Source organism: Scyliorhinus canicula, chromosome 14 (genome assembly GCF_902713615.1).
Source record: "Scyliorhinus canicula chromosome 14, sScyCan1.1, whole genome shotgun sequence".
Classification (NCBI taxonomy): domain Eukaryota; kingdom Metazoa; phylum Chordata; class Chondrichthyes; order Carcharhiniformes; family Scyliorhinidae; genus Scyliorhinus; species Scyliorhinus canicula.
The window spans coordinates 7,921,079-7,948,784 of NC_052159.1; the positions used below are offsets into that span (position 1 = coordinate 7,921,079).

The window sequence follows — 27,706 nt, forward strand, 5'->3', positions numbered from 1 at the left end:
TAAAGTCGATCTGGAGGTTTGTCCAAGGGCCGTTAACTGGGCGAGTATGCCGAAGTTGTGCCTTCTTAGAATACCGCTCCGGGTTATTCTGAGCACAAATCAGGCAATTCTCTATGTAGTGCGTTACATCATTCCTGAGATTAGGCCACCAACAGAGTTGCCTGAGGTGCCTCGTTGTTGCATCAATTCCCTGATGCCCGTGTCCGTCATGGAACAAGGCAATCATCTGATTCCTGTCCTGCTGTGGGACCACATAAAGTCGGTCCTTAATGATCACACCCTCATGTGTGGTCAGTGCGTGTTTAAAGTGCTCGTAAGCCGGCACAAAGTTTCCCTTGAAAACCTCCCTGAGGTCTCCGTCCTGTTTTTGTGCTGCCACGAGATCTTTAATATCAGTCTGTGAGACTTGGACTGCGCTCACAGGGGCGCTAGCTGGTGCGCTAGCTGGGGGGGTCCATAAGTGTCCTCTCCTGGAACCTGCCTTAGCCAACGCGTCGGCCTTTACATTCCCAGGGGGTGATGACCTATGGTGGCTTCGAACTTTTATAATGCCGAAGGTCCTGTCCTTCGCTTTCTCTAGGATATGCTGGAGTAAGGGGGCTGATGGAAGGGGTTTTCCGTCTGCGGAGACAAAACCTCGTGTCCTCCACAGGGGCAGAAAATCTGTCAGGCTATTGCATACATATAGGCTGTCTGAATATATGTCTGCTGGGCTGGGGAAAGAATCGGGGTGGTCCACTATGTACGCTATGGCTGCTAGCTCTGCTGCCTGCGCGCCTAAGTGACCTGGTAACTTAAGAGCTATCTCTTCGAGAGCGCGCCCCTGCGCGTCCTCTACGTAGATGCCGCATCCTGTGATACGCTCACCATTTAAAACTGTGGAGGAACCGTCTACATAAATCCTCAAGGGTCCACACGTGTCTGTGGGCTGGGGGCTTTGTTTCGGGTTCCCTATCTTCCTGGGGGGTGTTTTTGCTAAAAAGGGTCCTGTGTTATGCAGGGGAGCTACAATTTCACAGTCATGGGGCTGTCCGGGGTATTGGAGGTTGTCTGCTAAGTATGTGTGTGTGCGTGTCCGTTTCACTGTAATGTCCCGTCCTTGTAAAAGTAGGGTCCACCTAGCTGCCCTAATCTGGCTAACTGAACCGTCCTTCAGTCGACCGTCTAGTAGTAGCTGTGTGGGTGTGTGTTCGGTCAGAATAGTAATGGGGTTGAGTCCGGTGATGTATGAGAAATACTGCACTGCCCAGAAGACAGCAAGGAGGTGCCTCTCACAGGCTGAAAATCCTTGCTCTACCGGGTCTAACAGTCGGGAGGCATAAGCCACTGGTCTTAGCTGCTCGTGCCGTTCCTGAAGCAACACGGCCGAGAGGGTTAGATCGGTGCTCGCTACCTCGATTGCGTACGGTGAAAGTTGGTCGGGGACTAGCAGCGCGGGTGCTGCACTAAGGGCTCGTTTTAACTCTTCCACAGCGCCTGTATGCTGCGGAAGCCATTCCCAGGGGGCTCCTTTCTTAAGGAGGTCTGAAAGTGGGGCGGCTTTTGTCGCGAATCCGTCGATGTGGTTCCGACAATAGCCAACCAGTCCTAAAAACGACCGGAGGGCTGAAACATTCTGGGGAAGGGGCAATTTGACAATCGAATCAATTCTTTTGAATTCGATTTCGCGTTTGCCGTGCGTGATGATTGATCCCAAATACATCACTTTACTTTCCAATATTTGGGCCTTTTTCGGGTTAACTTTACAGCCAATTTCAGTTAAGAGTTCCAGGAGTTCGGCCAGAAGCGAAATGTGCTCTGCCTTTGTGTCTGTCTGCAGTAGTAGGTCGTCTACATACTGTACCAGACAATCGGGTCGGGAAAATTTCTCTAATCCACTTGCCAGCTGTCGGTGGAAAATGGAGGGTGAATTGTGGAATCCTTGTGGGAGGCATGTCCACGTGTACTGCTGTGTTTTAAAAGTGAATGCGAATTTGTATTGGCACGCTTTTGCCAATGGTATTGACCAGAATCCATTACTGATGTCCAATACCGTGAAGTACTTGGCGTTGAGACCCTGCTTGAGCATGGTCTCGGGACTAGTAGCTACCGTTGGGGCTACTGTGGGGGTTACTTTGTTGAGTTCCCGATAATCGATGGTCAGACGCCATGATCCATCGGGCTTCCTCACTGGCCAAATAGGGGCATTGTTGGTGGAGGCTACCGTTCTCAGTACACCTTGGTCCAACAAGCTGCCTATAACTTTTTCTATTTCCACCTCTGCCTCGAGGGGAAATCTATATTGCTTTTGCGGTCGGGGGTCCTGTCCGGTAACATGAACTTGTCCAGTCATTCTGCCACAGTCATGACGGTGACTTGCAAATGCTGTCCTGTGTTTGTTTAGTAGGGCCTTAATTTGTCGGTCGGTGTGGAGTGTAGTCAGGTCGAATGAGTACTCTCCCACTGCGCTAATCCGATTAGCGTAGTCTCCTACTGTGAGGGTGGCTGGGGCTCTGTCTGATCTCGCCATTCGCCAGACACACTGGTTCACTGGGTCGAACGACAAGCTGTGAGCGTTCATAAAATCTATCCCCAGGATGTGCTCTGCTGTCCGGGGAAGATTTACTAAAACTACGGGGTGCCTTGTGCTAATGTTCCCTAGCTGGATCGCTACGGGTGCTGTGATATGTCCCTGCTGCGAGTGTCCGGTGAACCCGCTAAGTGTGATGGTGGAGGTGGTCGGCCACGTGTCTGCGTGTGCCGTGGTTGTGGAGTTAATGGTGGTGCGGGATCCTCCTGTGTCCCACAGTAACTCTATGGGCTTCCCTTTGACTTTTGCCGTGACTACGGGCCTCCCTGATGAGTCCCATAGTGTGTCACAGACCCAAGTGGGGGAGCCCGAACACCGTCAGTTCGTCTCGTCCACATTGGTGGGTCCTGACTGTACTGCTACATTGTGGATGGGTTTTGCTTTGTTGCGTTTCAGAGTGCCTGTCTGCTGGCCTCTCTGAGATCGCTGGGGTGCATTACACTCTTTTGCCCAATGCCCTAACTGTCCACAGTTATAGCATTCCTGTCCTTTCTGTTGAGGGCTGCTCTTGCCTTCATTTACCCATGCGGGCTTCTGGTGCTCTCTGACTGCTTGGATATCTGCAGCAGCCTGAGCCTCTTCTGGGGATCTAACCTTTGCTTTTGCCTGAAGCGATTGCTCCCAAGCGCGGGACAATCTTTTGAGGACCCATTTTTCGTTATGGGCCTCTTCTGAGGGGTCGTAACTATTGCAAGCGCTCTGTCCTGCTTCTGTTGCGTGTGAGATAATTGTGCGCGTCCACTTAACCATGTTTTCGCGGGTTAAATGCGCTCTATCTAGCTGTCCGAAAACTGCGCTGAAGTGAATCCACAGCCTTCCTGCGAATGCTGTGGGGTGTTCGGATCTCTTCTGCCTGCACTTATTCAATCCTTCTACGGGGTCACCTCTATTGTACCCGATGGCATCTAAAATGGCAGTGTGCATCTCCTCTAGGCTGCCTCCTGCCACGTTTTGTGGGTCGGGGAGGGCTGCCACTACACTCTGGTCTAAGCTCAGCACGGTGAGCTTAACCTGCTCTCTCTCATCCAGGCCGTACATGGTAGCCTGCTGTTTTACTTTAGCGAAGAACTGGTGGGGGTCTGCGGTGGGGAGGAACGGAGTGATCTTTTCACAAGCGTCCCTTAGCTGGGTTACTGTTAAAGGGGTGGTGTAAGTTATGTCTGGGGCGCCTTCTGATTCGGCTTTCCTCTGTGTGGTTACGGGATTCATGGGTGCGGTTATGATCTGAGCTGTGGGGGGTTGGGGTGCCTGTCGTTTCTGCTGAGCTGCTGGCGCACATGTTCCCTGAACATAACGCTGCGCTGTCTCGCTTAATTCCTGCCAATCTGGGGCGTTTTCCCCATCTAACTGAGCTCCAAAGGTGCTTTGGAAGCCATTCTGCACCGAAAGCAGAGATTGCAGTTCCGCAATCTGTTTCCTGCATTTCGCGTGGTCAACTGTGCTTTGTCTTTGTTCGGTCGTTGCAGCGTGGAGTGCTCTCAAAGCTGCTTTGAGATCGGAACATTGCCTCTGCAATGCCTCCACCTGCTTTTCCGATTCCTGTCTTATCAGAACGGCACGTTGCACGTCCTGATAGGCTTTCTCATACTGGGTCTGGGAACTGTTCAGATGAGCTAGACAAGACTGGTGAGCCCTCTTGGCATCATCCACCTCTCTATCCTTCTCTGCCAACTTCCCTTTTAATTCCAGGTTTTCTTTCTCGATGTCCCTGACATCGACCTTACTCATTCGGTTCCTTTCCTCTAAATCTGCCCGGAGCGTCCTGATGACCTCCTCTGCGCCTCGCAACTGTGCCAAGCAGGACACAATCGCCATCGGCTTGCGTGCTTTACCTAAACTCTTTTTGTGTATTTGAGAGAGGTTCTCCCACCAAGTATGACCTATACTCCCGGGACCTGTCTCCTCATTTGCACAAAACTCTTTCCAAAGGGGCCATCCCTTTCCCTGCAGATATTTGCGGAGTTCCAGCTCCCACGTGGGACACTGGCCTACCCTGCTACTGCTGCTGGTCGCTGCGACCACAAACTTTGCTGGATCCATCAGACGTTCCATTGCCTGCATGGCCATTTCCTCTGACTCTCTTTTTATAATTTGGAACAGGGGGTTGCTGGGGTGGTGTTTCGAGAAAAGGGTACGGCTTACGCTATTTTCCGATCACAAAACTACCGAAAGTTTGTCGCAACAAAAAGCTTTCAGTTTTACCTTACAGCCCTGTTAGTACGCATGCACTAAACACACTTCCGAATTTCGCTTATTATTTTGAACACCTTGAATACTTGTGATCTCTTTCTTTCTCTGCAATTTGGAGTTCTAATTCAAATTTCAGGGTCCTGGACACTGTGGTGTTTCCACTTACAACAGGGTCCCGGCGGAGTCGCCACTAAATGTTGCACGTTTTACTATGGGCGTAAAACGCGTTTATTGGAGTGTATTAACACGCCTCCGAGTTCGACGTGTGCTTAACACTGCTAGGCTCTGTTCTATGTAATTATTTAGCTCTGGAGTCGCCAGTTGCCGTATAGGCAACGTCACAAGTATTCCAAGGTCAAGTTCAAAGTAATAAAGACGATACACCGATTAGTCAAGTTCAAACGATCAATATTTATTATACAGTTAATAATAAATACTCATGCACACACTAAGAGACTAAGCTACAACTAAACATAAGCAAACAGAATACTTATCTAACAGGAACAGGCAAGGTCAGAGAACGAGGCCTTCGTCCTGGTTTTGTCTGCAGCCTTCAGCAAGCGTTCTGGCACTTGGGAGTCTAGTGGGCTTGGATCGCGTAGCGAGCGTTGAACTTACGGTTTCGGCGGCTGGTGCTCAACGGCTGGAGTCAGGATACCAGGTGTCAGTCGGGGCCGGAGCACGGGTTTAACAGACCGGACAACACGAGGTCCCTATCTTTTATAGGGGTTCCGTTGTCCTTCCCTCTTCTCGGGCGGGCTCTACCTATTGGATCAATTTCTTATCGATACTGGATTAATTCCCCAATGCGAGGGGGTCTCCGTGATGGAGGGGGCGTTTCTTATGTCCTTTTGTTTGGAGGTTTCTGGTGCCTCGATGTCTGGGTCTTGATTGGAATGTGTCCATTCAGAACCAAATGTATCTATTGTGTGGGTGTTCAAGTCTGATGGCCTCATTAGCATGCAAAGCGTTTTGCCATTTGCACCTAGCTAAGGTCTTTTCACCTGAGCCCAAACTGGTTTCTGCTGCTGCAGAATGCAAACTGCTCTTTGCAGACTGCTGTTCTGGCTGAACTGTCTGTTTCCCAGCAGCCTTCCATTTTAGTTTGGCTCAGTGTCCATTTTGCGTGGCCAGCATGGCTACAATAGGACCGAAAGTAACAGGGTGGTTGTTATGGGGGACTTTAACTTTCCAAATATTGACTGGAAACACTATAGTTCGACTACTTTAGATGGGTCCGTTTTTGTCCAATGTGAGCAGGAGGGTTTCCTGACGCAGTATGTAGATAGGCCAACGAGAGGCGAGGCCGTATTGGATCTGGTACTGGGTAATAAACCAGGACAGGTGTTAGATTTGGAGGTAGGTGAGCACTTTGGTGATAGTGACTGTGGTGAATGTGATCCACACTATATATAGTTGCCAATATCACTCCATGTATATATATTCGTTATCTACCCGTTGTAAGATCAATGCTGTAGATAGTTGCCAATATAACTCCGTGTATATATGTGCACTATCCACCATTGTAAGTCCAGCTGCACTATCCGACCACCAGGTGGAGTCGCTCTGGAAGTACGCGAGAGTTTGTACTGGGCTCCTCCCTTGGCTCCGCCCAGGACTCCTCCCCCTGGGACCGATGTATAAAGATCAGTACCTCAGAGCCAGCCTGCAGTTCATCTGGAGTTGAACGACAAATAGGCTGGCTCTGTTGTAAGTGTATTAAAGCCTCTGTTCAGATCCAACTACACGTGTTCGCTGAGAGGTGAGGCCGTTTTGGATCTGGTACTGGGTAATAAACCAGGACAGGTGTTAGATTTGGAGGTAGGTGAGCACTTTGGTGATAGTGACCACAATTCGATTACGTTTACTTTAGTGATGGAAAGGGGTAGGTATATACCCCAGGGCAAGAGTTATATCTGGGGGAAAGGCAATTGTGATGCGATGAGGCAAGACTTAGGATGCATCGGATGGAGAGGAAAACTGCAGGAGATGGGCACAATAGAAATGTGGAGCATGTTCAAGGAACAGCTACTGCGTGTCCTTGATAAGTGTGTACCTGTCAGGCAGGGAGGAAGTGGTCGAGCGAGGGAACCATGGTTTACTAAAGTAGTTGAAACACTTGTCAAGAGGAAGAAGTAGGCTTATGTAAAGATGAGACGTGAAGGTTCAGTTAAGGCACTCGAGAGTTAGAAGTTAGCTAGGAAGGATCTAAAGAGAGAGCTAAGAAGAGCCAGGAGGGGACATGAAAAGTCTTTGGCAGGTCGGATCAAGGATAACCCTAAAGCTTTCTATAGATATGTCAGGAATAAAAGAATGACTAGGGTAAGAGTAGGGCCAGTCAAGGACAGTAGTGGGAAGTTGTGCATGGAGTCCAAGGAGATAGGAGAGGCACTAAATGAATATTTTTCGGCAGTATTCACACAGGAAAAAGACAATGTTGTCAAGGAGAATACTGAGATACAGGCTACTAGACTAGAAGGGCTTGAGGTTCATAAGGAGGAGGTGTTAGCGATTCTGGAAAGTGTTAAAATAGATAAGTCCCCTGGGCCGGATGGGATTTATCCTAGGATTCTCTGGGAAGCTAGGGAGGAGATTGCTGAGCCTTTGGCTTTGATCTTTAAGTCATCTTTGTCTACAGGAACAGTGCCAGAAGACTGGAGGATAGCAAATGTTGTCCCCTTGTTCAAGAAGGGGAGTAGAGACAACCCCGGTAACTATAGACCAGTGAGCCTTACTTCTGTTGTGGGCAAAGTCTTGGAAAGGTTTATAAGAGATAGGATGTATAATCATCTGGAAAGGAATAATTTGATCAGAGATAGTCAACATGGTTTTGTGAAGGGTAGGCCTCACAAACCTTAGAGTTCTTTGAGAAGGTGACCAAACAGGTGGATGAGGGTAAAGCAGTTGATGTGGTGTATATGGATTTCAGTAAAGCGTTTGATAAGGTTCCCCACAGTAGGCATGGGATTCAGGGTGATTTAGCAGTTTGGATCAGAAATTGGCTAGCTGGAAGAAGACAAAGGTTGGTGGTTGATGGGAAATGTTCAGACTGGAGTCCAGTTACTAGTGGTGTACCACAAGGATCTGTTTTGGGGCCACTGCTGTTTGTCATTTTTATAAATGACCTGGAGGAGGGCGTAGAAGGATGGGTGAGTAAATTTGCAGATGACACTAAAGTCGGTGGAGTTGTGGACAGTGCAGAAGGATGTTACAAGTTACAGAGGGACATAGATACGCTGCAGAGCTGGGCTGACAGGTGGAAAATGGAGTTTAATGCAGAAAAGTGTGAGGTGATTCATTTTGGAAGGAATAACAGGAAGACAGAGTACTGGGCTAATGGTAAGATTATTGGTAGTGTGGATGAGCAGAGAGATCTCGGTGTCCATGTCCATAGATCCCTGAAAGTTGCCACCCAGGTTGATAGGGTTGTTAAGAAGGCGTACGGTGTGTTAGCTTTTATTGGTAGAGGAATTGAGTTTCGGAGCCATGAGGTCATGTTGCAGTTGTACAAAACTCTGGTGCGGCCGCATTTGGAGTATTGCATGCAGTTCTGGTCGCCGCATTATAGGAAGGATGTGGAAGCATTGGAAAGGGTGCAGAGGAGATTTACCAGGATGTTGCCTGGTATGGAGGGAAGATCTTATGAGGAAAGGCTGAGGGACTTAAGGCTGTTTTCGTTAGAGAGGAGAAGGTTAAGAGGTGACTTAATTGAGGCATACAAGATGATCAGAGGATTAGATAGGGTGGACAGTGAGAGCCTTTTTCCTCGGATGGTGATGTCCAGCACGAGGGGGCATAGCTTTAAATTGAGGGGAGATAGATATAGGACAGATGTCAGAGGTATGCTCTTTACTCGGAGAGTAGTAAGGGCGTGGAATGCCCTGCCTGCAACAACAGTGGACTTGCCAACACTAAGGCCATTTAAATGGTCATTGGATAGGCATATGGACGATAAGGGAATAGTGTAGATGGGCTTTAGAGGAGTTTCACAGGTCGGCACAGCATCGAGGGCCGAAGGGCCTGTACTGCGCTGTAATGTTCTATGTTCTATGAGTGTTGCCTGGTGCCCGGAGTTAAATCTCTGTACCCCCTCTCCCCCACTCCGTGAGGGCTGCCCCCACTCGGAGCTCCCCTCGCATGCGTGTTCGCCAGGTGCACGCTTTTGGAAACCAGTCATGCTTCGCACCGTTCTGACACCACGCGGCCGTGGATGGACTTTGTGATCGGGGCGGGGGTGGGGAATATGATTTTGATACATGGGCCAGATAATGAGATGCTAATGTATTCAAATGAGTTTCCCCAATGTTCAACAGCGGGAAAGGCAGCCCGCCACTGACGGGCAGCGGGGGCCGATCGCAGAAAGCTTTCACGCCAAGGTTAAATGTGACTTTACGACTCCTCGCGATATTTTCCACTCCCGTTGCCATTCACGGCCAGATGTGAACAGGAGCGGAAAACCCCATTCTTAGTCACACTTAACGCTGGGGATGGAGTGAATGTTTACGGTAGTGGATGGAGTGTCAATCAAGCGGGTTGTTTTACTGTAATATCCCTCACGAGACCCTTGGGCCTCATGGATATCAGCCTATAAAGGCAGGCCCGGACTGGGTCTGGCTAGTCAGCCTGGTTACTATTGGTTGTGGTGCAGGGACCCAGGCCCAGCCACCTTGGCCATGACTGGTTACAACAATTCCGCTTGGACTGGCAACAAATCTTCCGGATCGGAACTGGCGGTCTATCAGAAGTCCTCGGAAAGGACCCGGACTGTCTGGGAAAGATAAAGGGGGCTATGACTAAAATCTACATTGACTCAGAGGCCCATTTCAAATGCTTTTGGGCCCTTTCACACTGCTGTCGGAGGTGGTTAATGAGCTTAGCTGACTGGAGAACGTGGGCATCATACACCCGGTCCAGTTCTGGGACCCTGGAGCTGTACTACTGTGGATATATGCAGACTAATGGGATGAAACACATCCAAAACAACCCCAATCACCCTGTGGTAACCTTAGCGGACATTATCTGTGGGTGACACAGCAGCACAGTGGTTAGCACTGTTGCTTCACAAGCACAAGGGTCCCAGGTTCGATTCCCAACTTGGGTCACTGTCTGTGCGGAGTCTGTACATTCTCCCCGTGTCTGCCTGGGTTTCCTCCGGGTGCTCCGGTTTCCTCCCACAAGTCCCGAAAGACACGCTGTTAGGTAATTTAGGCATTCTGAATTCTCCCTCTGTGTACCCGAACAGGCGCCGGAATGTGGCGACTTGGGGCTTTTCACAGTAACTTCATTGCAGTGTTAATGTAAGCCTACTTGTGACAATACAGGTTATTATTATTAAACCCTGGGGACATGGTCCACATTCGAAATTTCGGGGACGGTGCCCCGTGGACCATAGCGAAGAGATCAGGACCAGGCGGTCAAGACTGGAGATCGAACGTTGCAAAAACACGTGGACCACCCTCAAAGGCAGGAAGTCTGCCCCAGGGCAAACCACACTGGACAAATTTGTCCCTCACAACCCTACCCCCCTGTCTGCCATCTGTGAACCAATGGACCACCACCTCCCCTCCCCACCAGAGACCTTGCCCAGGTCAGCAGGATTTGGATGACTCAGCGTCTGATGTGGACACGGAATCCTCAGCACTTTCCAAAGATATCATGGTTGAATGTGGACCTCTGACAGGACCACCTTGGCATTCAGCGTGGAAAAGGTGCTCCCCCCCCTCCAACACGATACACACCCCCTGACCTGGCCCCACAGTTACAAGAAGCGCATCCACAGGACAAACAGCGAAGGAGACCCACTCTACAACCGGCTTCTGAGGGACCTTCGGACTTTTTGGGGGGGGGGGGGGGTGGGGATGTAATAACGCTGACAAGCCCCACGGGGAAACCCCAATTGATCTTCTCATGTGATTCATGGAAAACAAGTTTCCCTGCTAGTAATCGGAGGCCCATCAGCTCTGGCTGGTGGAAATCGATCTATAAAAGCCGGCCTGGACTGGGCCCGGCTAGAATGGTCATCCTGTTTGGGACCTTAAAGCTATAAGCCGCATCGCGGCCTTTAGTTTCCTTGTCGAATTAAACCTCTTCAGGACTTACCTTCTCGGCCCTCCTGAGCGTTTATATTTCACAGAATCCCTACAGTGCAGGAGGAGGCCATTCGGCCCATTGAGTCTACCGACCCAGGCCCACTTCCCCATCCCATCCCTGTAACCCCACCTATCTTTGGACACAAGGACAATTCATCATGGCCAGGTGGGGTTACTGGGTTATGGGGATAGGGTGGAGGTGTGGGCCTTGGATAGGGTGCTCTTTCAAAGAGCCGGTGCAGACTCGATGAGCCGAATGGCCTCCTTCTGCACTGCAAATTCTATGATTCCATGAGTCCAACCTGTGTCTTTGGATTATGGGAGGAAAGCGGAGCACCCGGAGGAAACTCACGCAGGCACGGGGGAGAAGGTGCAAACTCCACACGGTCACCCAAGGTTGGAATTGAACCTTCCTGGCACGGTGAGTCAGCAGTGCCAACCACTGTGCCACCCATGGATGGTGTTGACCTTCTAGAGTGTTGTTGGGAGTTGCACTCATTCAAGTAAGTAGTCACACCGTCACAGCCCTGACTTGTAGATGGCGGACAGGGTTTGGGGAGTCAGGAGAGGAGTTGTTCGCTGCAGGATTCTGAGTCTCTGACCTGCTTTGGTTGCCACAGTATTTATATGGCTGGGTCCAGTTCAGTTTCTGGGCAACGATAACCCCTCGGCTGTGTATGATGAGAACTTCAGTGATGGGATTCCCAATGAATGCATAGGGAAGTGGTTTGGCTGCCTCTTGTTGCTTGCAGGTACAGACTCAAAGGAGGTTTATCTTTCTTAAAAAAAAACATCATAAACATGAATCCCTTCAAACCAGAGAACGCAAACTTGCTTTTTTTTTTGAAAAAGGGGTTTTATTTTAACTCCACAATTCTGTACAAAAATCGGTATTCTTGAACTTGTGCTGTTAACTGTGGAGGGGACGGGTAAGACAGAGGGGCAGAGTTAAGGATAAGACAATACAGAAATTGAACAGCAGACACGAAGGAGTAGCGAATGTCACCTGCTTCAAAACCCCACAAATACTCAAAAACTAATTAACTGTTCATTTAAAATTAGAGTAATACCGTACAATATGGCTTCGTTTTAAATGGCTATGTAAACAATTTTTCATAAAAGTATGCTTAAAAGTGTGGAATTTCTTTCCACGGACGTCTTCCTGAATCCTCGATGCTGTTGGCACAGTAGTGCAATTTAAATATATTGATTGGTTGTACTGCTGGCTTCCCCAGGAGAGAAAGTGGGAGATCAGGCTCTGTCCCTCTCTCGCTCCTTCCATCTCTATTTGGCACCTAAAATGTTCTCTTTCCCGTTTTGCACCATGAAGATGATATCTAGACCTCGTGCATGGATTTTGTTTTCTAAACATGAGCTGCTTTTAACCCGTCTCTACTTCTTGACGTCGGAAAGGCACTGCACAACCGCAGGAGGCATTCTGGGCTCGACGAGTGAAAAGGATTAATTTGTGGGAGGGGAGGGGTTGGAGGAAACCCCCCTCCCCTCCCCCCATATGTTTCACTAAACAATGCCAATCACTACGATGCTACTTACTCCAGTGTTGCAAATGCTCAATTAGGAGAAGGGAATGTCCACGAGATGGAGGCAGTGACTGACGGATGTTACCGCTGGGTTAGTCGTGCGTCGCACACTGGCTCGAGGCTCGTGCAATCGCACACGCCTGTAGCACGTCTTTGTACAAACAAAAAGTGGCTGTTGATGACAGCTACTTAGGAGGCGATTAATTAAGGGTGTCATGTGCCTTAGAATGTATTTTTCGTCCTGAAACCATGATGCTAACTTAGCCCAGTGAGAACTCCGCGCCACACTCATTGGGTTTACAGGTTAACCCTGGCCTTTTTTCTCCCCATGCACCCTCCCTTCAATCTGCCCCCAATTCATTCTTGTGCTTTTCAATGTAGATTCCCCAAGAAATTCCAGTCAAAGGTCCTATTGCTGCGGTAGAATATGTCAGACTTATTTCACAGTTGCCAAGTCATAGTGCTAAACGTCATTCCAATACTGAACCCTACAAACAGCCCCCGACCCCAACAAAAGAGTAACGAGCTCCTCCTATCCTCCCGTTAAGAATCAGGGGTTACAAAGGGCGATATATAAATTTTTAAAAAAATAGTCAAGGTGCAAACAGCAATCACCTGATCAGATACTTTGGCATCATTGCATTGCATGTGCGTTTTAGATAATCCTCCCATATATTGCTTTAAATCAAACCCATTAATTACCAACCCCATCACAGAAAGGAATTATTCATTCAGCAAGTTGCAAGTAAAGCAAAAATTACGACCAAAACAAAATTACATTTCATAAGACAGATTCAGCTTAAAAAGCTTGTCCTGGTGAATGTTTCCTTGGCAAAAAGATATTGGTTGCAATTGTTAAAAAAAATATGATGGTTTCCTTTTGTGATTTAGTAGTGCAGGTGCGGCAGGGTTTGTTCTGAACTGTAAAAGGTGAAACTTCTGAAATATTCTGCTTCTTTCGGGAGGCTCCCAGCGGATGGCAACTGGACAGTCACGATGCGAATCCTTTAAATCACCTCCAGACGATCTGTTTCGCAGTAGCCAAATTTAGTCTTGTACTTGTTGAAGAGTTTGAGGAGGGAGCACATGTACCTTCTGTGATAGATATCCACCTCCTCTGGACTTGGGTTTTCAATGCGTGGAACTGTAAACGGTTCTCCCACTGCAAGAAACAAAAAGGACATTTGAACAGTGCTGCCTAAACAAAGCAAAGCTTTGCAGGCAATGAATCATTTTTGAATCGTGGTCGCTGTTTCAATGAAGAATTACAGCTGCCATTTTGTGCACAGCAAGCTTCCACAACAGTAATGAGCAGGTGACGTCCTTTTTTTTCATTCTTTCACGGGATGTGGGCGTCGCTGGCTGGGCCAACACTTGTCCATCCCTAATTGCCCTCGAACTGAGTGGCTTGTCAGACCCCTTTCAGAGGCTCAACCACATTGCTGTGGGTCTGGAGTCACATGTAGGCCAGACCGGGTAAGGACGGCAGATTTCCTTCCCTAAAGGGCATTAATGAACCAGATGGGTTTTTAACGACAATTGATGATAGTTTCATGCCCACCCGAGCCCAGCTTTCAATTCCAGATTTTATTTATTGAATTTAAATTCCACCAGCTGCCATGGTGGGATTTGAACCCATGTCCCCCCCCCCCCGAGCATTAGCCTGGGACCTTTGGATTACTAACCCAGTGACATCACCAATCACAATCTCCCCTCTGAGTCAGTGAACACGGAGGGTTTTGAATCAGATCCTTTGAGGGGGAGGGGGGGGGGGGGGGGGGGGGGGGGGGGATGTTTTTGGATTACAGATCACGGAAAACACGCACAATAATGCGACCTTTGTAATAAAGAACAGAATGCCATTCAGCCCCTCTAGGGTTTTCAAAGTAACTTTGTTGCAGTGTTTATTCGTGTCACAAGTGGCCTTACATTAAGATTATTATTACTATTAGTCTGTTCTGAATTCAGAGAGATGATGGCTCATCAACCTAACTCCACATGCCAGGGCCGGCTCAAGGCACCGGCAACTCGGGCTGTTGCCCGGGGCGCCATGTGCTCGGGGGCGCCAGACTCGGGTCCCGCGCATGCGCAGTTGGGCCGGCGCCAACCAGCGCATGCGTGGTGGCCGCATTCCCCGCGGTCCGTCCCCTCGGTCCCCCCCCCCCCCCGCCTCGGGTCCGCCTGCCCCGCCCCCCCCTCGGGTCCGCCCGCCCCGCCCCCCCCTCGGGTCCGCCCCCCCGCCCCCCCCTCGGGTCCGCCCCCCCGTCCCCCCCTCGGGTCCGCCCCCCCCGCGCCGCCCCGCCCCCCCTCGGGTCCGCCCCCCCCGCCCCTGCCCCCCCCTCGGGTCCGCTCCCCCACCGGGTACAGATTTTAAACTGTAATATTTTTTCTCTCCCCTGTTTAGTATGTGATGCGGGCAGATGCTACAGAGCTCACTGCGTGGCTGCTGTTCTGAGACCTTCAGATCTGTGTTGGAATACAGCCATTTTATGAAGCAGTGGAGTGCCCATTGAGCAGTGGTAGTTCGTTAAGGCCTTGGGCAAAGCTTATGGGTTTAACAATATCGTCAGAAGCCCGAGACACAAACGTCTGACGCCCTGATGTAAAGTCTTGCCACATTTACTGAAGACATTCGCTCACCAGTTCCCCACACACCCGCACCACCCCCCCCCCCCCCCGCCATGTGTGCGAGAATAAAGATAGAAGTAAGCCATTACTTGTTTGTATAAGTGCTCTTCATCTGTGGATTTATTAACAAAAGTAAATAAACAGACTCCGCCGCGGTGCTGGGAAAATACTATTTTTGGACGTAGGGTTTTTCTTTTCCTATTTTTACTAAATGGGAAAGTAAGTGAAGGGTTATTATTGTAAACTGGCAGATGTTTTTATGTCATAGACAGGAAGTCACCAACAGTCATGATGTTGTCAACAACTGCTTTCATTTCACTGCATCTTTAAAGTCGAGGGTGCTGCACAGAATGGTTATCAAACAAAAACAAAATTTGACATCAAGTCACATGAGGCGCGGTTGGATCAGGTGACAGGAATCTTGGTCATTCATCAAAAAAGTAGACTAACGGAGTGTCGTAAAGGAGATTTGAGGAGAGCATTCCGGAGCTTCAAGTCCTGGACAACTGAAAGCGGGTTCGACGTTGAGAATGCGGAAAAGGTCGGAGGCCCTCTCGGCCCCCCCCCCCCCCTCCCGCCCCCCCCCCCCCCCCTCTCGGCCCCCCCCCCCCCTCTCGGCCCCCCCCCCCCCCCTCTCGGCCCCCCCCCCCCCCCTCTCGGCCCCCCCCCCCCTCTCGGCCCCGCCCCCCGCCGGCCACGCCCCCGCCCCCCCCCCCCCCCGGCCACGCCCCCCCCCCCCTGGCCACGCCCCCCCCCCCCCCCCCCCCCCCCGGCCCCGCCCCCCCCGGCCACGCCCCCCCCCAAGGGCGCCGAAGCTCAGCTTGCCCGGGGCGCCAGCAACCCTAGGGCCGGCGCTGCCACATGCCGGTCTTTGCCCTGTACTCTAACAAAAATCTATCAGTTTTACATCCCGTACCAGCCTCCCCGGACGGGCGCCGGAATGTGGCGACTAGGGGCTTTTCACAGTAACTTCATTGAAGCCTACTCGTGACAATAAGCGATTTTCATTTTTCATTTTCATTTAATTTAGAATGAATGATTGATTGATCTAACATCAATTGCCATTCGGGGAAGAGAGTTCTAAACTTCTAGCCTCTTTATGTGTGTAGAAATGTTTCTTGATTTCACCCTGAAAAGGGCGGACTCTAGTTTTTAGAATTTTAATCCCAGATGCTCCAACTAGTGGGAATAGTTACTCTATTTATCCTACCTGCTCTCACTAACTTCTGAAACCCTTTGATCAAATCACCCTATAATATTCTAAATAGCAGCAAATACAACCCTCGCGATTTTGATCGCTGCGCACATACCCTTGGTGTACCCGAGGACGTAGGGATCCTACAGCAAGATCTGGACAGGTTGGGCGAGTGGGCAAACCAATGGCAGATGCAGTATAATTTGGATAAGTGTGAGGTTATTCATTTTGGAAGCAAAAAGAGGAAGGCAGATTACTACCTGACTGTAGTGATGTCCCGGAGGACTGGAGAATAGCCAATGTTGTTCCTTTGTTTAAGAAGGGTAGCAAGGATAATCCAGGGAACTACAGGCCAATGAGCCTTACGTCAGTGGTAGGGAAATTACTGGAGAGAATTCTTCGAGACAGGATCTACTCCCATTTGGAAGAAAATGGACGTATTAGTGAGAGGCAGCATGGTTTTATGAAGGGAAGGTTGTGTCTCACTAACTTGATAGTGTTTTTCGAAGAGGTCACAAAGATGATTGATGCAGGTAGGGCAGTGGATGTTGTCTATATGGACTTCAGTAAGGCCTTTGACAAGGTCCCTCATGGTAGACTGGTACAAAAGGTGAAGTCACACTGGATCAGGGGTGAGCTGGCAAGGTGGATACAGAACTGGCTAGGCCATAGAAGGCAGAGAGTAGCATTGGAAGGGTGCTTTTCTAATTGGAGGGCTGTGACTAGTGGTGTTCCGCAGGGATCAGTGCTGGGGCCTTTGCTGTTCGTAGTATATATAAATGATTTGGAGAAAAATTTAACGGGTCTGATTAGTAAGTTTGCAGATGACACAAAGGTTGGTGGAATTGCAGATAGCGATGAGGACTGTCAGAGGATACAGCAGGATTTAGATCGTTTGGAGACTTGGGCGGAGATATGGCAGATAGAGTTTAATCCGGACAAATGTGAGGTAATGTATTTTGGAAGGTCTAATGCAGGTAGGGAATATACAGTGAATGGTAGAACCCTCAAGAGTATTGAAAGTCAGAGAGATCTAGGTGTACAGGTCCACAGGTCACTGAAAGGGGCAACACAGGTGGAGAAGGTAGTCAAGAAGGCATACGGCATGCTTGCTTTCATTGGCCGGGACATTGAGTGTAAGAATTGGCAAGTCATGTTGCAGCTGTACAGAACCTTAAGTAGGTCACATTTGGAGTATAGTGTTCAATTCTGGTCGCCACACTACCAGAAGGATGTGGAGGCTTTGGAGAGGGTGCAGAAGAGATTTACCAGGACGTTGCCTGGTATGGAGGGCATTAGCTATGAGGAGCGGTTGAATAAACTCGGTTTGTTCTCACTGGAACGACGGAGGTTGAGGGGCGACCTGACAGAGGTCTACAAAATTATGAGGGGCATAGACAGAGTGGATAGTCAGAGGCTTTCCCCCAGGGTAGAGGGATCAATTACTCGGGGGCATAGGTTTAAGGTGCGAGGGGCAAGGTTTCCAGTAGATGTACGAGGCAAGTTTTTTTTTACACAGAGGGTAGTGGGTGCCTGGAACTCGCTGCCGGAGCAGGTGGTGGAAGCAGGGACGATAGTGATGTTTAAGGGGCATCTTGACAAATACATGAATAGGATGGGAATAGAGGGATACGGACCCAGGAACTGTAGAAGGTTTTAGTTTAGACGAGCAGCATGGTTGGCACGGGCTTGGAGGGCCGAATGGCCTGTTCCTGTACTGTACTTTTCTTTGTTGTTCTTGGTTGTAAATTGGGACAGCGGAGTGTGCAGCGGGACCTGGGTGTCATCGTGCACCATTCGCTGAAGGTAAGCATGCAGGTGCAGCAGGCGGTAAAGAAGGCTAATGGTATGTTGGCCTTCATTGCGAGAGGTTTCGAGTATAGAAACAGGGATGTGTTGCTGCAATTATACAGGGCCTTGGTGAGGCCACACCTGGAGTATTGTGGGCAGTTTTGGCTCCACCTCTGATGAAGGATGTTCTTGCTCTCGAGGGAGTGCAGCGAAGGTTTAACAGACTGATTCCAGGGATGGCGGGACTGTCATATGAGGGAAGATTGACTAGGTTGGGATTGTTCTCACTGGAGTTCAAAAGAATGAGGGGGGCTCTCATAGAGACTTATAAAATTCTAACAGGGCTAGACAGGGTAGATGCAGGGAAGATGTTACCAATGATGGGTGTATTCAGAACCAGGGGTCACAGTCTGAGGATTCAGGGTAAACCATTTCGGACAGATATAAGGAGACATTTCTTCACACAAAGAGTGGTGAGCCTTTGGAATTCATTACCACAGGAAGTAGTTGATGCTAAAACTTTGAATATATTCAAGAGGCGGCTGGATATAACACTTGTGAGAATGGGATCAAAGGCTATGGGGAGAAAGCAGGATTAGGCTGTTGAGTTGGATGATCAGCCATGATCGTGATGAATGGCGGAACAGGTTCGAAGGGCCAAAAGGCCTCCTGCTCCTATCTTCTATGTATCATTCCAGTAAATCTATACTGTACTTTCTCCACGCATCCTCCCCAAAGTGTGGCGCACATAACTGCTGACAATCACTCCAGGGGTGGTCTAGCCAAGGCTATGTGCAGTTGAAGCACAACCTCTGGTGTTGCCAACATTGGCCGGCTACATTCCAGGAGGCTCCATGATATATCTGCTTGCCTCCAACAGTTTATTTTGTGATGGGTCAGTGGCTTTTCTTCCTGGAGTTCTGGGCGCAGGAGATGGATATGCTTATGATCATGGAAGGAACCTACCCACAGTGTTGATGGGTTTGGCGTAAGGCACGAGTCCCCAGGAGCTGCTCGAGAAAAAGCCACGGCCATGGAAGACCAAAGGGGCAAATCCAATCAGCTTCTGGAACTTTCTTTGTATCGCTCGCATCAAACTTCCTTCCTTGAAGATAATCTGTTGATAAACTTCATTCTCACCGAAAGTATAGACCGGGACCAAATCAGCTCTGCCAGGAAAAAAAACAGAATGGAAACATCGAGAAAATCATTATTCCTTACAATTTACTGTCGTAATTCACCCAAAGCCATTTAGTGAGGAGCACTATCAAATAAAACTTGCCATTGAGCCACACTCAGACCCATTGAGGGTGGGATGCAGATTTGCATATTTAAGTGTGCAGTTCGGCTCACTTGAATATTGTCGCGCTGGAGTTACCCAAAACGCAGGATCAAATGGCCCCCCCTCGGAAGACCTCGAGGGAGCGCCGTTTAGCACAGGTTTCTGCATCATGGGCCTGGCATACTGGCACTTGGCAGGGGGGGGGGGGGGGGCAGGGGTGTCCAGTCCTTGTGAAGTGGGGTGCCGGGGGTGTGGGGGGCACAGTTATTCCCTGATTGACGAGTTACGTGGATGGGGTGGTCCGGAGGCCACGGTGGGGGGGCCCCAGTGATCAGGACCCCAATTAAAAATGGTGCCCCGATCTCTCCCTGCACTGGCATGCAGCCTTGGTAGAGTGTTCCTCGCCAAGCCCAGTGCTGGCTTTGTTATGAACCAGCGCTGCAACTTTCACTCAGGATTAGCAACTGTGAGTAAATGTATTTCTGGATGTTTAATCACATGGCTCACCCCCCCCCCCCCCCCCCCCCCCCCCCCCCACGCTCCAGCCATTCCTCAACCAATACATCCATCGTTGTGACGTTACCGCCTTCCTCCGCCAACTGGTAAGTAAAACGATTCATTACCAAATTGCATTATTCTGCCAGCCAATCATCCTTTCCCAATGTTTTTATATTGGACAGAGAGAGTAAGGTTCAAAGAAACGGACGGGAAAAGCCCCTTGGAGCTTGGGATATCCCTCCTTTTAAAAAAAATAAATTTAGTGTACCCAATTCATTTCTTCCAATTAAGGAGCAATGGCGAATCCACCTAGCCTGCACATCTTTGGGTTGTGGGGGTGAAACCCACGCAAACACGGGGAGAATGTGCAAACTCCACACCGACAGTGACCCAGAGCAGGGATTGAACCTGGGACCTTGGCGCCGTGAGGCTGCAGGGCTAACCCACTGCGCCACCGTGTTGCCGGGGACGTTCCTGTCTTGAAGGCACTGAGTAGGGACATCCTGAGAGGCTGGGTTTTGCATCTTCAGGCCTGGGGGCCTGGGGCTGAGCAGAGTCCTGTCCTTTGGTTGATATTCCGTTACTTCCCCCCCCCTACCAATGCTCGGGACGCTTTGTTTCAATGAGCAGCTTGTTCTCTTCTCCATTAACGGGTGATGGGTGTGCGCCGAGGGAATACGGACCCAGGGTAGGATCCTGATATTTTGTTATCCTGTGATCCACTCCAATTCCTATTCTTCTTTCCCTTTTACTTTCTTGGTAGGTGTTGACGACACCTGTTGCTGTTGGCCCTCTCAGTATAAATGTGTGGAATGATATTGGTTCTGTTGGGCCTGAGACTGGGAGTATGTTGCACTGTGGGGTTTATATGTAACACCCTTTTAGAACCGGGGGTTCTCGAGTATTTTCGTTGTACCTTTCCTTTTTCTAAGGCTGGGTATAAAGAATCAGTGATTGGTTCTTGCGTGGGTGCAGATGTGTCTGATAGCCGAGAAGAGGAGGTTGTGATGCACCATTGGTGCCTCTGACGCTGCTGGAGTGGAGGAAGATGTATATTGATGCACCCCCGAACTCAGCACGAAAAATGTATCCCGAACTCTGGTGGCAATCGCGAGCAAAGGAAGGTTTGCACAATTTTAGCACATTTTCATGGCCTTATCTGCTGTCTCCCTTGTTCCCTGGTGGGGTTGAAAGCAGTAACAAGTTATGTCTAATGATTGTATCGAGCTCATTATACCTCTGTTCTCCCATCCCTCTCTGCATTCACGTATTCTTTTTTGCCAGTTGTGCTGGACCATTCTTGCGGACTTGGTGCAGTGTTTGTTAAAATGTAAAACCTTAATAAATGAACTTTGAAAAAAAAAATCCATGGAATCGGTCTTTGTCGCATTTGCCATTTCATGTGCAGTGTGGTGCATTCTCTCAGAGTTTACATGTTCATTAACATGTGCCTCATATTTACCCTGAATGTCAAGAGTATAAAAGATAGATATTGGAAATGGTTTTGTCTTTCACACATTATAGAATTTACAGTGCAGGGAGCCATTCGACCCATCGGGTCTGCACCGGCCCTTGGAAAGAGCACCCGACGTAAGCTCACACCTCCATCCTGCCCCCATAAACCCAACTTAACCTTTTGGTCACTAAGGGGCAATTTAGCACAGCTAATCCACCTAACCTGCACATCTTTGGGCTGCGAGAGGAAACCGGAGCACCGGGAGGAAACCCACACGAACACGGGGAGAAATTGTAAACTGCACATAGATAGCCACCAAAGACCGGAATTGAACCTGGGTCCCTGGAGCGGTGAAGCAGCACTGCTAACCACTGTGCCACCCTGCCTTGTTTGGTAAAGCTTATTTTTGTTTGTTTGAAACCCATGGAATCTTGTGGGTTCTATTCTTGTAACAAGTGTCTTGAACCTGAAACTTTTTCTTTAAATTAGACAGCCCCTCACTGGATCGCTCAAAAAAACCCGGGGCTCTAATCTAAGATTACAACACTTCTTAAAGTCATTCTTGGTTTATTCTTAAAATCTGTCCAATCTGCTGACCCACCGCTAACCTTTTGCAGACTTTTACAGTGTTTCTTTCAATTCGATACAATTCCTTACCAACAACTTCCATATTTAGCCAGAGTCCTTCTCAAAGAGTTGTTCTTGCTCACAGGGATAAATCTTTTCTGAGAGTTACTAAATACATCCTTAAAAAAGGTCTCCCACTCTACTGTTCTAACTTTTAACCTAATTTCACAGTTCACTTTAGCCAGCTCTGCCTTCATACCTTTATTTGCCTTTATTTAGGTTTGAAACTCTAGTCTTAGACCCACATTTTCCCCCCCTTCAAAATGAATGTCAGATTCAATCAGGTTATGACTGCTGTTATCTTGAGGCTCCTTTAATGTGAGGCATTTTAAAAATGGGATGTGGGCATCATTAGCAAGGCCAGCATTTATTGCCCATCACATGTTGCTCTTCAGAAGGTAGCTGCCTTCTTGAATCGCTGCCGTCCCCGAGAGCACCCACAGTGCTGTTAGGGAGGGAATTCCAGGATCTTGACCCAATGACAGTGAACTAACAGGTTATATATTCCCAAGTCAGGGTGGTGAGTGACTGAGGGGAACCTCCAGGTGGTGGGGGTTCCCAGGTATCTGCTGCTCTTGTCCTTCTAGATGGCAGTGGTCGTGGGTTTGGAAGATGCTGTCTAAAGAACCTTCGTGAGTTCGTGCAGTACATATTGTAGATGGTGCACACGGCTGTCAGTGTTCGTCAGTGGTGGAGGGGGTTAATGTTTGTGGAAGGGGGAGCAATCAAGTGGGCCGCTTTGCCCTGCATGGTGTTGAGCTTTTTGAGTGTTGTTGGAGCTGCACTCATCCAGGCGAGTGAAGAGTATTCCATTACACTCCTGACTTGTGCCTTGTAGATTCTGGACAGGCTTTGGGGGGGGGGGGGGGGGGGGGGGGGGGGGGGGGGGGCGGTGGTGTCAGGAAGTGAGTTACTCGCCGTAGGATTCCTAGCCTTTGACCTACTCTAGTAGCCACAGTATTTATATAGCCAGTCCAGTAACCCCCAGGATGTTGATAGTGGTGGGGTTCAGCAATGGTAATGCCATTGAATGTCAAGGAGTGGTGGTTAGATCCTCTCTTGTAGGAGATGGTCATTGCCTGGCACTTGTGTGGTGCAAATGTAACTTTCCACTTGCCATCCCAAACCTGGATATTGTCCAGGTCTTGCTGCATTTGGACGTGGACTGCTTCAATATCTGAGGAGTCGCGAACGGTGCTGAACATTGTGCAGTGATCTGTGAACATCCCCACTTCTGACCTTATGATGAAGCATCTGAAGACGGTTGGGCCTAGGACACTACCCTGAGGAACCCCTGCAGTGATGTCCTGGGGCCGAGATGATGGACTTCCAACAACCACAACCATCTTCCTTTGTGCCAGGTATAACTCCAACCAGGTTTTCCCCCTGGTTCTCATTGACTCGGTCAAATGCTGCCTTGATTTCAAGGGCAGCCACTCTCCCCTCACCTCTGGCATTCAGCTCTTCCGTCCATGTTTGAGCCAAGGTTGCAATGAGGTAAGGAGCGGAGTGGTCCTATTTCACCCAAACGGAACATGCATGGGCAGGTTATTGATGAGTAAGTGCCACATGATAGCACTGCTGATAATGCCTTCCATCACTTTACTGATGGAGAGTAGACTGACAGGGGGGTAATTGGCTGGATTGGATTTGTCCTGTTCCTTATGTGCAGGACATACCAGGGCAATTTTCCACTTTGCCGGATAGATGCCAGTGTTGTTGCTGTACTGGAACAGCTTGGCTAGGGGTGCGGCAAGTTCTGGAGCACACGTCACCAGTACAATTGCCAGGATATTGTCAGGGCCCACAGCCTATGCAGGATCCAATGCCTTCTCGATATCACGTTGAGTGAATCTAATTGGTTAACATCTGTGATGCTGGAGACCTCCGGAGGAGACCGAGATGGATCATCCACTCGGCACTTCTGACTGAAGATTGTTGCGAATGCCTCAGCCTTGTCTTTTCCACAAATGTGCTGGGCTCCTCCATCATTGAGGATGGGGATGTTTGTGGAGCCTCCACCTCCAGTGAGTTGTTTAATTGTCCACCACCATTCACGGCTGGATGTGGCAGGACTGCAGAGCTTAGATCTGGTATGTTGGTTATGGAATCACTTAGCTCCGTCTATTACTTCTGCTGTTTGTCACACGAGCAGTCCTGTGTTGTAGCTTCACCAGGCTGATACCGCGTGTTTAGGTGTACGTGGGTAAATAAGAAAAGCGAGTAAAAATGGAGCTGGGAGTCCTCGCGCCATCCTGAGCTGTGAAATGTAATTGCTAGTTCAACATCCTGGAACTCCCTCCCCAACAGCACAATGGGTGTACCTACACCACATGGACTGCAGGGGTTCAAGAAAGCAGCTCACCACCACCTTCGTAAGGGCAATTAGGAATGGGCAATAAATGCTGGCTTAGTCAAGCGGCTGCCACATTCCATTACCGAATGGAAGAGAGGTCCAACAGACGTGGTCACTGAACTGAAGGGGCTTCATGGTCTTCCTGTTGGTTAGTCATGGGGAGGGGGTGGAAAATGGCTGGAGGACACAACAGGGCCAGTCTGGAGGGCGCCCAGCACCCGTAATGGGCCAGCTGACCCTCGGGCATGGGCCGAACACGGAGGGATCACTCCTTACCCATTCTGCAGTGCAATCTTCACAAAGCCTTTCCGGTTCTTGAGTGTCACAACGTTGCTTCCGGGGTTGCAGTCGAGAGATTCCGCTGCTCCGCCAATCACGATGATCACCGCATTGCCAGTCCCATTCTTCGACAGCAGGAAGTCAATAGCATCCCTGGTCACAGGAAAAATACCTGGGGCGGGGGCAGGAAAACAAATTGCAAGGAATGATTCCTCAACCGGACTGTGCATTCCAACCAACCGCACACACCCGCCTGCATTGACACCCCCCCCCCCCCCCCCCCCCCCCCACCTGCATTGACATCAGGCCTGTAGCAGTTAAATGGATCAAATATGTCCAACACCAGTCCACAGTAACTTTCATTTATACAGCACCTTGGATGACACACACATGTGGACCCACCGTTGTTATAGGGCAGTTAAAGGAATGTCTTAAGTAGTGGAAAATACATTGTAGTTACTCCCAGAGTAACTGGGGTGGTTTGGGGGGGGGGGGGGGGGGGGGGGGGAAGAGATGGTGCCATAGTGTTTATGTCACTGGACTAGTAATCCTGAGGTCCAGGCTAATGCTCTGGGTTCAAATGGCGGCTGTGGAATTTAAATTCAATGAATAAATCTGGAATATAAATCTCGTTTCAGTCATCGATTGTTGTAAAAACCCATCTGGTTCACTATTGCCCTTTCGGGCGGAGATCGGCCGTCCTTACCCAGTCTGGCCTACATGTGACTCCAGACCCCCACAGCAATGTGGTTGACTCTTCACTATACTCTGAAACGGCACTCAGTTCAAGGGCAATTAGGGATGGACAATAAATGCCAGCCTCGCCAGCAACACCCACATCCCATGAAGAAAACGTTTTTAAAAATTGCCTTCCATCTGGGCACGGCACTTCAGTGAAGATATGTTGGGCTTGTGGTGGATACATTGCCTATTCACCAGAATTAAAACAGGGGGCCAAAGGATTAAGATACCAGAAGACACAATCTCAGACTAAAGGGACGGTCCTTTAAAACGAGGATGAGATGAGGAGGAATTTCTTCAGCCAGAGGGTGGTGAATCTGTGGAACTCTTTGCCGCAGAAGGCTGGTCAAGTCACAGGGAGGCCAAGTCACAGAGTCTTTAAGATAGTGAAAAATAGCCATGATTGAATGGCAGAGCAGACTCGATGGGCCGAGTGGCCTAATTATGCTCCTACATCTTATGGACTTATACAAAGACAGCTTCTGTTCCTGAAACTGAGGAGTGATCTAATTCAAGTTGTTAAAATAGTTTTAGAGGAATTGACATTTTCCTGGGGTATGGGGGTAGGGGGGGGGGAATCAAAAAGGGGCATTAAAGGACTTGTTGCAATGTGGGCTATAGTATTTGAGCCCCCAAGGTTTCCAAGTGCCTCTTGCTCATTTTAACCGTGCAGCTTATTGGAGACGCTCAATACAAAAAGTGTTTGTTTTTGGAGAGTGGTGCTGGGGAGTTTACACAGGGGTAACTGTCATCAGCACACAAGTCTAAATGAATGAGACAAGTTAGCAATTCTGTCATTAGATTTCTACACGTTGCCAGCCCACACGAATGCAGCATGGTCTCGTTAAGGGAAAACAAAAGTGGTTAGGAAATCAATACACTGTCAAAACAATACTGGTCTTGGAAGATACTTTGAAAAGGATCCATCAGGCTGGATTCCACAGGGAGGATATCCCACACCTCACCTTCATGAAACCGATAAAGAGTTATTACGTTTGGACCTTGCTCTGTGAGACACGTTGTGTGTAAGGTACAAACACGTTCCCGGGACAGCACCTTTGGTACTGAGTGAGAGAGACATCTCTCGATTAGATTAGATTTGTTAAAATGTATAGGCACGTGGTCAAGACAGCCAGGAGGCTGCTGACTTGTTAAGTGAAGACTCCAAGGCAAGCACGAGCAAAGGTGAACCTTGGAAAGGAAGAGAGACGTTTCAGTCCCCCTCGCAGACAAGTGTCGATTCTGAACTCATCGCTCTCACATATAGCAGCCAGCCACGATACAGCGGGCTGCTCTGTCACCGTCGGTATTAGCATAGAGTCTTAGAATCGCTGTGGTGCAGAAGGAGACCATTCGGCCCATCGAGACTAATCCAGCCTTCTTAAAGAGCACCCTACCTAAGCCCCCCCCCCCCCCCCCCCCCCCCCCCCCCCCCCCTGCAAATCCCTGAAACTCCATAACCCCATCTAACCTTTGTGCAACCTTTGGACACTAAGGTGCAATTTATCATGGCCAATCCACCTAACCTGCACATCTTTGGACTGTGGGTGAAACCGGAGCACCCAGTGAAAAATACACGCAGACATGGGGAGAACATGCAAACTCCACACAGACAGTGACCAGAGGCTGGAATCAAACCGGGGTCCTTGGCGCTGTGAGGCAGCAGTGCTAACCACTGTGCCACCGTGCCCCAGTAGATTGTGGAATCCAAGTCTGAGCCAGAAACTAACATCCAGTACAGTAGTGCAGCCTGTCGTGGAGGCGCTGTCTTCGGATGAGGCATTGGGCATAATTCTGGATACTCAAGTTAAAGTCCGCTGACCGGTACGTTTAGCTGGGCGTTTCTCGCTGGCTGCAGAGCGGTCAAACATCCCGCTATCTAACGGCACTTTGTCATTTTTCTGGGCCTCGGTTACGTTCTCTCTGCCGATGCCACACTTGGGAGCGATTTCCTGCTGGCGAGCTTGAAAAGGTTTCTCGCGGATTGGGGCGCCATTTTGTCCGGCAGCCCGATCTCCCCCTCCCCCTTCCGAATCTTTTGACCTCTCCCCTCAGCTCCCACCTTGGAGAGGTCCCCGGGAACTCCCCCCATTTCCCCCTCTACCTAGCAAGATCGCCGGGCCCGATCCCTGGCAGTGCCAAACGGGTATCCGGGCACCCTGGAACTGCTAACCTGGCAGTTCCCCAGGCACCTGAACAGTGCCACCCAGGTAGTGCCAGGCTGGTAGTGCCAAGGTGCATGGGTACCGGGGGGACGCCTGCCCCATCCCCGACCATCCGGGGATCTCCAATGGCCTGGGAAACACCCTTGGGTGCTGCTACGCCTGGCCCACGTTTGTGTGGGCTGGTGCTAAACGGCGAAGTCTCGCCGTGGCTGGAGAAAACTGGACGGCGGGTGAATCCCATGTCCGGTCATTTAAACGAGCACTAAGGCTCATTCAAATATGCAGATCGTGCGGGCAGA

General features: G+C 49.7%; 1 protein-coding gene across 1 annotated transcript in view; it reads right to left on the reverse strand.

The window, feature by feature from the left end:
• Positions 1-11,683: 11,683 nt before the first annotated feature.
• dgat2 (diacylglycerol O-acyltransferase 2) overlaps positions 11,684-27,706 on the reverse strand; it is a 77,794-nt gene continuing 61,771 nt past the window's right edge. The window contains exons 6-8 of the mRNA XM_038818549.1: positions 24,499-24,673; positions 18,970-19,172; positions 11,684-13,551 (exon numbers count right to left, since the gene is read on the reverse strand). Of these exons, the coding sequence (XP_038674477.1) occupies positions 13,397-13,551; positions 18,970-19,172; positions 24,499-24,673 (533 nt within the window). The 3' untranslated portion in view covers positions 11,684-13,396. The remainder of the gene's footprint in view (positions 13,552-18,969; positions 19,173-24,498; positions 24,674-27,706) is intronic.